A 10,500-nucleotide genomic window follows, 5' to 3' on the forward strand; every position below is an offset into this window, starting at 1 on the left:
TTTCCAATTTGCTGAACATTTGTAAGAAAATAATAATAATTTGAATTGATCAATAACATACAAATCTTTTCTAGTCATCAATCATGTCTTATAATATATAAATATTTTGTAATAATTATTTTTTTAATTGATTAATAATGTGATTGTTTTTACTAATCTATTAAAGAAATTAGTTGGTGTTAGCAAACATTATTTAAGACCAGAAAGAAGTTGTGTGGAGTGAGGACCAGAGAATCCCTATCTCTTCCTAAATTTATGGACAAAACAAAACAAATTATGTTTCATTTTTATGTTGGCATCAAAACTACTAACTGTCTTTGAGTTAGTTATTTTTCTTTCTTCATTCTCCAACCAAGACCAACCACTACACTGCACCTACTTCATGCTATCATTCTTATGGCCCTTCAAGCTTTTTATGGCTCTGCATGTTGTTTCCATTCCCACCTTCATCACTCTTCTTCTTCCATCACTGCATCTCCACCATTCCTTGCTGCAAGGAGGTTCCAATCATGCCCTTCAAGAAAATCTCTCAAATTGAATTGTAGTTCAAGTGGCAACAATGATGGCCAAGTATGCTTTTTGTGTTAATGGGGTTTCCCAAATTTGCCTCTTGAAACTTTGTTTCAAACTGTTTGTTAGCTCTAGTGCAGGATTATCTTCTGGATGCTCCAGTTTCTGTTGGTGATGGATTCTCTTTCAGTGGAGGTAAAAAAGAAATGGGTGGAGTATGGATGTGTGGAAAACTTTTTAGATCACAGGCTTATACCTTCTGTGGTTCTGACAATTTTGTTTGAGTTTTGTGGTTTCTTCTATTCTGACAGGAAAGTATTCAGAAGGGCCAAGTCCAAGTGATGAATGGTTTAAGCAAGGGAAAATGGTAATTATCAATTAATTTTTCACCCTTTTCTTTTTTATTTCGAAATTTCTCTTAAAGGGGGTTACAGTAATATTCTACAGCACAATGTTATGCATTTTATTTTTTAGAGTGACCTCTCTTACCTCAAGGATCATTATTTTGTTTCTTGAAAAAAGAAATGTTATCTATTCAATCCTTAGTTATGTGAAGTGTCATGATTTGGTCACACTTTTCTGGAGTGAAAGCAATGAGTGTAATGAACCCTAATTTAGGAATTGGTTTGATGGCATTTTTGCTTGCTTTTGGGACTAAATTGATGACAAAATATTTGAAGAACCAAAGTGAAGACATCTGGTGTTACACCATTTGTGACAAAATCATGAGGATCAAAGTGGTTGTGTTTGTATATTTGGATGGTGAAAATAAAGGTTTAGTCGTTTAAGAAAATAAGTTTGTGGGTCTTCTCTCCTTAGATGTTAGTCTGCTTGGTCAATTTGGGAAAATTCGGGACATATAAATCCTGAGCAAACTCATAAAAACATTATTTTCGGCCCAGAACTTTAAATCATTGGATTTGTGGGTCTTTTCTTCTTATATGTTGCTCTTCTTGCTCAATTTCATCCAATGTGAGTGTAACTCACATTACTCCAACAAAGTATAATGTCAGTTACTTCCAAGAATACATTCATTCAAACATGATTACATTGATTGTGAGCTAACACAATCTGATATGGAGGAAATTCTCGTTATGTTATTTCAGCTTCGCTTCCTTGAGGTTGCATTGTTGTTATTTTAAAGCCACTCTTGTGGATTTACCATCAGTTTCTGTTATATTATCAGGTTAAAGCCTATTCAATTCCTGGCACTGGTGAAAAGGCAAAAGATCCAATTTTCGGACTTGCAATGGGTGCTGGTTCTCAAGCTACTGGCGATCGGTTTAGGTAAAGATTTATCTTTACAGGTCCAATGATTTTCCATCTTCTTGTTGAAGAACCAGGAGAATTAAAGAAAAAACAAATGGGAAAACAGATGGCTGATAAATGATATGTAACATGAATATATAATAGTAAACACATAATGCTAAAGACTTATTTTAATTTGTAGGACGTTGTTGCAAGTAGAAATGAGAAATTGTATTATTTTCTGGAATACTAATTTAACCACGTTTTGTCAATATCATTTTAAATGATAGATGGTTTTGTGTTGAAAGTGGAAGTGCGGATAATCCACCAGTGGTACTAATCCATGGTTTTCCTTCACAGGTGAGCATCATTAATTAGCACTAATGTAACAGAGGACCTCTAGAATTGTGTTATTATATGAAATTTGAATCCGTGCTTTCTTAATTTTAAATTATAATGATATGAGAATCAGATTAGGTTGCTTTATTTTCTTGGTCATTTTTTTAACTGATAGTTCTAATCCAGGCATGCTTGTGTTGTGTCCACAAACAATAATCTGATTTGAATTCTATCAGAAATCGAAGGCATGTTCATGATCTATAGGTGCGTGAAACAATTGTAAAGAAAAGCTGCAAACACTAAAAGCCATAGACAAATTCTTCCTGAATGTGTTTTATGCTATTAAATAGTGGTTTTAATAAAAGTCTATTCATCACAAGACCAATCTTGATTCATTAGCAAATGTTAGAATATCTGTAAACTACGGTTATGATTTTAGTTAATAGCTGTTACAAACCTTAAGCGGTTGTACATTATGATTGTTTCCAGAATTGGAAAATGTTTGTCTTAGTCTTTGGAATTATCTGCTAAAGCCCCTTGTCCTTCTTGTTTCCTTGGTTTTCGACATTGTCAGACTATGATATGATATTTAAACTTTGGAGGTTAGTTGTGGTTGCTTCTGAGATGGATTAATAAAGGAGATGAACTAAACACTGTTATCTCATGATGTTGAGCTGCAGTTGAGGTAATATTGTGACACTTATTGCAATTTGCTGCAATGGCAACAAACAGGGATGCTGTGTTGTGTCAGGGCAAACCATTATTCCTTTCCATCTTTTCTTTCTTGTTTTCCCTGGTTCTGAGATAAAACTTCTGCTATTAGGTGTTATAAGATTCTTTCTTAGTGAAAGAGATTCATAGAGTGATCATAGAGGTGATTGTGTTCTGGTTTGGTGATATGTATTATGTTGTTAATTGGGTAAAAGGAGTTGAGACTCATAGGTTGTGAGGGCCAGCTTAGAGGTTGAGACTACTAAACAAGTGGCATGTACTTTCTGCTTTGGTATGTGGGTTGAAGTTGGAAGTAGTTTAAGGTTAGGGGGGAAGATTGAAGACCTATGGAATGGTCAATTACATGCTTGAAAGTGGTGTTATTCAGTGAAAGTTCTTTGTTTGAGATAGGTTGATATTTTGTTTGATGTTCTCTGTTATATATCTGTGAGTTTATTTGTAACATCCTGAAAGCTTAACAAGTATCATCTTGAGGGTGAGTGTCAGAATAATAATCTGATTCATTAGCATAGTAGTTTGGATTCACTAAAACATGTTACAATATTAATAGTTATGACTTTATTTTACATAACTCATTATTACCCCTGTAATTAGTCCTTGATTAGCTCTTGTACTGGATGAACTCTTGCCATACAGAAAATGGGATTGTTTGTACTCATGGAATGTGTTTTCCAATAAAAGTGAATGGGTATATATCACTTTCATATGGTTGGAAATGTTAATATCCGAGTCATGAGTTATTTTATCCAAACATGTTATATATATTGAGAAACCTCAATTTTTTTACTGGCAAATTGATGATGCTGCCAGGCATATTCTTATCGCAAAGTTCTTCCAGTACTCTCCAAGGACTATCATGCCATAGCCTTTGACTGGCTAGGTAAGATCACAGTTTCTTTTTTATTGAATTTAAAATTGTTCTTACTTTATCTGTTGGGTTCTTTCTGTGACATTCTGAAATGCTTTGTCATTGATTACTCTATGGATTTTTAATTACACATACCAAATTAATTTATGTTAAGCATCATGAAAGGATTTCACAAAAATGCCTTAATAAATCTCCTCTTCATTGCAACTAATGCAATCTCTTTCAAAAACAACTATTGACGGCTACATTTTGTTTGGTATGTGTTCCCCATTCAATTATGTCATTATCCATAATGAGGAGCCTTTGATTTAACCCTAAACTAGCAGACTTGTGCTTCAATCTGTGCGTAATGACTGATCTCATTTACAAATTTTTACTCAACCAATTTATCATTAGATGGATTCATGTTTTTCTCATTCTTTTTAACATTCTTACCAAAATTTCCTTAGCTTATTCATTCACCACTGCAGCATTGGAAATGATCACTCCATTAATTCTTTCTTTTCTCTCAGGATTCGGGTTTTCTGATAAGCCTCAACCCAGATATGGGTTTGACTACACACTAGATGGTAATTGCTTGTGTCCCAAACAATCTCAAATAGGAATTGGCTGTTAATGAAAATTCTTGTTTTGACAAAAAAAAGTGTCTAGAATGTGTTGTTTTTGTTCTTCCCTGCAGAATATGTGTCATCATTGGAGTCACTTATTGATGAACTGGCTGTTACTAAAGTCTCACTTGTTGTCCAGGTAAGTTTGCCATAGTTGAAAAAAGTATCAATCTTCTTGCCAAAATTATCTGTTCTTTGACATGTGATAGGAAGTTCTTTAATCTTCTTTGCTCACAGGGATATTTTTCGCCTGTTGTAGTTAAGTATGCCAGCATTCACCAGGACAAGCTCAGCAACTTAATACTCCTTAATCCACCTGTATGTTTGTTTTAACTGTCAAATTCAACTTTGTCTTACAAAACTCATTCTACCATGTTATCATGAATCAAATGACAATTTTCTCTTATTTTAGTGTATACAAACTCATTTTTGCCATATTCTAAAAACTTCACATAATCTTGTACTTGTAAATTCAATTATATTTTGTACTAGTTTTGTCTTGTAAAAGGAACTTGTTTCTCGACTTTTACATTTTCACTCTATTATTTATATCAGTATCTATCTGAAGTTCCTTCCTAAATACTTCTTAACAGTTATCAACTTGAATTCCTTCTTATTTTATAAGCTAACAGCTCAACATGCCAAGCTCCCATCAACATTGTCCATATTCAGCAACTTTCTGCTAGGTGAAATATTTTCACAGGTATAAAATCTGTATAGATCTTGTTGAAGTTTTAATATGAGCCTTTTACTTGAATTAAGATTTTGGTTCGTCCTTAAAGGTTTTAATGACATAGTCTGTGCATAATCAGGATCCATTAAGGGCAAGTGACAAAGCTCTAACAAGCTGTGGTCCCTATAAAATGAAAGAAGAAGATGCAATGGTCTATAGACGTCCCTATCTCACATCTGGTTCCTCAGGCTTTGCACTAAATGCAATTAGCAGGAACATGTCTAAAGACCTCAAGGTGAAAATTTACATTTATTGAATCGGTTCTAGTGATTCACATGTATTTTCTCTAACGTATTGAAACAATGGTCATCGAATAAGGGTATGTTTGGAAACTAGTTGACACTAAATTGAATGAACATATTCATCTCTATTAGTATAGCTTTATTTTATTCCTTTGGCCCTAATTTCTGTTAGTTTTTACCAACAATTGCCGAAATGAAGTACTAGAAAAGTATAAGGTCATTTCTATAACTACCTTTTCAGAGCAATAACTTTCTGTGTTCATTAGGTTTTGATTGGATCTAAATTCTATAACCTGTTAAAAGTTTGTTAACACTTTAAATTTACTCTGTCACTGGGTTTTAAAACAATTTTATTCTTTGGTTTGGTTTTTCTCAGGAGTTCAGAATTTGGATACCCTATATATATGGAAGCTAATGTTTTTTGGCAGGCTCATCTTCTTGATACCCTTTACTTAACCTTATCTAGAAAAGTACCTACTCATACATACCATCATAGACCTTCTCATAATGAAATTAAAAACTTTATGCTTATGTTGTCTGATATAGCAGACCTCAAATGCATATGGCAGTATCTTTCTCTCTACTGAATGGAGACAACTGAACCAACTCAAACAAGTTTGAAACTCAATTCCATGATTACCTCATAAGTTCATGAACCAAATAAGCTAAATTCGAGTGAAAATTTGAGCTCCTACTGAGGTAAACTTGATCGATGGATAGGTTCATGAACTAGCTCCATATATATATTAATACACTTTATATTATTATATTTCATAACTAATTTCATATTGATTTATTAATTAAAAGAATAAATGAACAACTTTGGATGAGTCATTCACAAGCTTAAATCGAATCAAGTTTGAACAAGGCTCATATCAAACTCGAATCAAGTTGAACCAAGCTTGACTCATTTCTAGCAACATGTCTCAATTGATCTCATTGAGTTCAAGGTGGTGGGGCGACGCCTGACAGTGAACACCCAAAGAAAATTGAATCCTAACCCAAGACTTTAGATACCATATTAAGAATGAAGAAAGTAAATATAAGATTGATATCCATAGTATAAAATACACACATACGGGTGTTTATTTATAGATAAAAATAATAACAGAATCAATAACGGAATAACAGAATAACATAAACTATGGAATAAGTCCGTTACGTTCAATTCAACAATACTTAATACTTAAGATGATTTATCAATGAAAAACCAGCTACATGATACGGATTCAAGACCTTTGTGTCTGGCAGAGATTTTACACTAGTTTTGTTCAAAATTCACAAATGCAAAGATCATTGTACTGCACTGTCCAAAATACTTTCCCAAGCTTTTCTAGTGTCTTAGTAACTCAAGTAATAAGTTACATTCCTAGTGCATAGAATATAAATATAAAATAATAGTTGCTTTTATGCTATTTAATAAGATTGTGGTGTTTGCTTGATTCACTTTTTTCCTTTAGAGATATGTGGAGGATATGCATAGAATACTTAAGGACAAAAATTGGAAAGTTCAAACCACAATATGTTGGGGCCAAAGAGACCGCTGGTTGAGCTATGATGGAGTGGAGGATTTCAGCAAGGATTCCAACCATAAACTCATTGAAGTTCCTACGGTAATTACACTATTCATTTGTACATGCCTGACTTTGTCTAGTTTTTTTTTTCATTTGTTGCCATTGGATGACATTTTTTTTCCATGATTACGTATAGTGAGCTACATTTTGTGAGCATATATTTGTAAAATATTTGCTTGATAACCTATTATTTTGTTTAAAAGCCAAGTAGCATGCATCCATAAATGTTTGTAAAATCTTACTTCTAGAGCATCCATATTGATGGGAAATGTTGTGTGGATTCTTGTATTCTCTTCATATTCAAAATCATTTAATACCCCATCAAAAAGGATCTCCATCTGATATTTTGGTATTTTATTTCAGCAAGTCAACAATTTAATTTCAGTTTTAGCTTGACTGTAATCTTTGCATTAAAAATATTAAATGAATTGTATTTAAGTTTGTGCTTATGTGTACATTCTTAGTGTTGTTCATTTAGCATAAGTTGGAAGAAAACTTGAAAATTAATGCATGATAGGAAGCAGAGATTAAATATATAGCAGTTGAGAACTAAGGAGAGAACAAAAGGGAGCTTGAAGGTCCAAAACACATAAAGTCTTCATTTAATAGGCATTTATAATGGCTTCTCACGTGGTAAATTGGAGGACAATGTTGATTTGCACTAGGCACCATATTTTATTGTTCATGGAGCACCGAGTATACTCCTAAGACTGATAGTTGAAACAATTTCTTCATGTATTTATGGAAATTTGATTCTATCATCTACATTTTTAACATAGGCTCATCGTGTCACTTGCTATAAGGTTCCCCTTTGTTATCAAGTTCGAGATGTCCAGTTATTGGTGAAAGAGGGGTGTGTTAAAGATCACACACCAATAAAAGATATGGTCAAATTATAATATATAAGTGGGTGCAAATCTCAACTTATAAGTTGATTTTGAGGTTAAGTTTAAAGTCTACTTTCTAAGTTGAGATGATGGGAGGCTAAAAGCAAATACAAATAGTAAAGGTGACAAAATAATGTTTTTATTCACACTTATGACAACACATTATTCAACAACTTATATGCAACTATGCCAATATTTAGCACTTGATATGACCCATGGAAGTGAGGATTGAGATTTTCAATTATGGGAGGATTGAGATTTTCAGTGGGTCTCTTGGCCAAGGATCTTATTTCAAGTACTCTATCCACTATTTAGTGCCAGTACCTATCAAACAATAGAGGGTATGCAATACTAAATTAACTTCAGCTGTTTCGGGATATTCTAAACTACTCCATCCAAAACTGGCTCGTGGAAATTTGAACTATATCAAAAGCTATGGAAGAGAGGAACCATGTGTGCACACTATTTCTTTCGCAAACAATTTTATCACCTCATTGGCAGTGAACGGATGGTCCACAACCATGAAGTGAGAAAACTTGGTCAATCAGTCTACTATCACCAAAATAGTATCCTTCCGCTTGATAGACATATTTCTCCATACCTTAATAGGAATAGGTAGAGGCAGAAGAAAACTTGTTAGAGATAAGGTGTCATACTTGCTCCTGCATGTGATTGCAGTACACTATAAACCCCCAGTTTCATTGCAGCACCTCTCAAATGGTTTAAAAGAAACAGTAACCTTTAATTCATTTAGGTTTATCCAACAATGTCCGTTTCTCCTCCTTCTCATCTTCTTCTACCACAATTATCACCTTAAATTGTGTGTTCTTACAAATGTGGTTTAGCCCAAACTTCTCACATCTGAAGCACTCTCCCTTTCTCAAATTTTGCTGCACGTTTTGCATCTGGGAATCATAATTCCCATGTTTTTTGCCTTGTTGATGCCAGAATTGCTGAGGGTGGTAGAATTCCATTCTCACATAGTTTTGGGGGGTTGAAGTTTCTCAATCTAATGCAAGTGTTTCTCAATCTAATGCAAGTGTTTGTGTCACCTATGGAATTGAGCATACTTGAAGAAGCATGCATTTGTGATGCCAACCTAATGATACAAATGAAATTCCAATAGCAAACTATTACTATATGAAGGGGAGTCTCTAACTGACCCAGTATATATAAATATCAATAGACTGTTATCTTACAGTAACAAAGTTAGAAATTAATTTTTTTCTTTATGGTATGCAAATTTCTAAATTGTCATTGATATGCTATGGTTCCCTTTCTTATCAACAGTGCATTACTTTGTTGGTAATTAGGTAGATTCATTGTCTGTTAAATGCTTGAGGCAACTTAATGCCATCAACATGTAGGAAACTGAACACAGTTACTAGGTGCAGTACAAATGTTTACTTTGTACTATAACTTCAACTTGAAAACTTAAAACTAAATATGAAAATGATTTTAGTATTAACTTTTTGTAGGTAATAATGAATTTTTTTTTATATAGACTATTTTTATTGACAAATCTTATGCCTATTTTCAAAGGATAAAGGTAGAATTAACTTCTCTGCACTTTGTAGGCTGGTCATCATGTGCAGGAAGATTGTGGTGAAGAAATTGGACAACTTATTTGCAGGATAATAAGCAGAAGGACCAAGATATGAGGATATATTTTCTCTTTGATCCTATATGCTCAAAGCTTTTATTACATTTTTTTCTTGTTCTCAGTCATTTTGATAAATCTTGGTTTATTGCCAATCTTGAATTGCAGAGAGAGGCATTTGGTGTATATCTCCTTCAAAGCTCTATCTCTTGTCTAAATTTCATTTGGAAATGAGTACTTGAGGAATAAGAAAAAGTTATTGCTTATAAAGTACAATGAAAACTAAAGCATTCATTTATAGAATCATAGTATTTGTTGTCTCTTTGATACAAAGTACAGTTTTAAAGCCATGTTCTTGAAAGTGCACAGACTAAACCAATGAGGCATAGAAAACTTCACCAGAGGAAAAGACACAACATAACTGTAGCATCATAAGTGCTTTTAGCATTATTTTCTGCTCAAAATAAAAGTTTTACCTTGATATTCCATATCAACTTTTACTTATATGATGTTAGATGATAACATATCAATATATAATTCAAACTACCTTTTTAAAAGTCTGCAAGACAGCTATCAAACCACCTTTTTAAAAAAAAAAAATCAGAAGTTATCAAATGATTATGAAGTGAAAATTAGGATTTGACCAAAAACATGTTGGTAGGATCATTTTGCACACATTGAAGTTATTGGACTATTCTGCAGTTGGTTAAAACATAACTTTTAGTGCAAAATTGAAGGGTACAAATGAGACCTTTCGATTTAAGAAATGAACAAAATTTCCTTGTGTCTTCATGGAATTTCAGTAACATGTGTTGTTTGAATATGAGACTTTGTTGAATGCTGAATGCAAAAAAATTATCTATAACCAACAGTTCATGACCATACAATCTTACTTCTTGTTGATGGAACATCTTCAAATGTGCATGTTCTTGGATGAGCCGGGAAGGGACCTCCTTATCCTGCTGGATGTGCCTTGACTCCTTTATTGCACAAGATTTAGATGACGAGAATGAAGTATCTGTAAAAGGTATTCTGATGCTTAAGTTAAGATTTGGTACAATGTAGGTGAGAGTAATAAATATTATTCATGATGTGTACATTTCCTTTGGGTGTAGAACATATTTATAGGGTCATAATAGGTCATTGGTTCTAGGTCTGT

At 33.3% G+C, this 10,500-nt stretch overlaps 1 protein-coding gene across 2 annotated transcripts; it reads left to right on the forward strand.

Moving 5' to 3' along the window:
- The first annotated feature begins 191 nt into the window (after positions 1-191).
- On the forward strand, positions 192-9,661 carry LOC137818985 (uncharacterized). 2 transcript variants are annotated; one of them, XM_068622666.1, is made up of 13 exons: positions 192-570; positions 651-705; positions 822-877; positions 1,697-1,797; positions 2,049-2,118; positions 3,640-3,709; positions 4,210-4,266; positions 4,377-4,444; positions 4,543-4,623; positions 4,931-5,008; positions 5,118-5,273; positions 6,741-6,893; positions 9,319-9,661. In XM_068622666.1, exons 1-13 carry the CDS (start codon positions 397-399, stop codon positions 9,400-9,402), a joined length of 1,203 nt encoding a protein of 400 aa, XP_068478767.1. In that variant the 5' UTR covers positions 192-396; the 3' UTR covers positions 9,403-9,661. The 2 variants fall into 2 exon arrangements, with proteins under 2 accessions (XP_068478767.1, XP_068478768.1); XM_068622667.1 differs by having other exon boundaries at positions 450-570; positions 646-705.
- The last annotated feature ends 839 nt before the right edge of the window (positions 9,662-10,500 follow it).

Source organism: Phaseolus vulgaris, chromosome 10 (assembly GCF_000499845.2).
Source record: "Phaseolus vulgaris cultivar G19833 chromosome 10, P. vulgaris v2.0, whole genome shotgun sequence".
NCBI classification, from domain to species: Eukaryota; Viridiplantae; Streptophyta; class Magnoliopsida; order Fabales; family Fabaceae; genus Phaseolus; species Phaseolus vulgaris.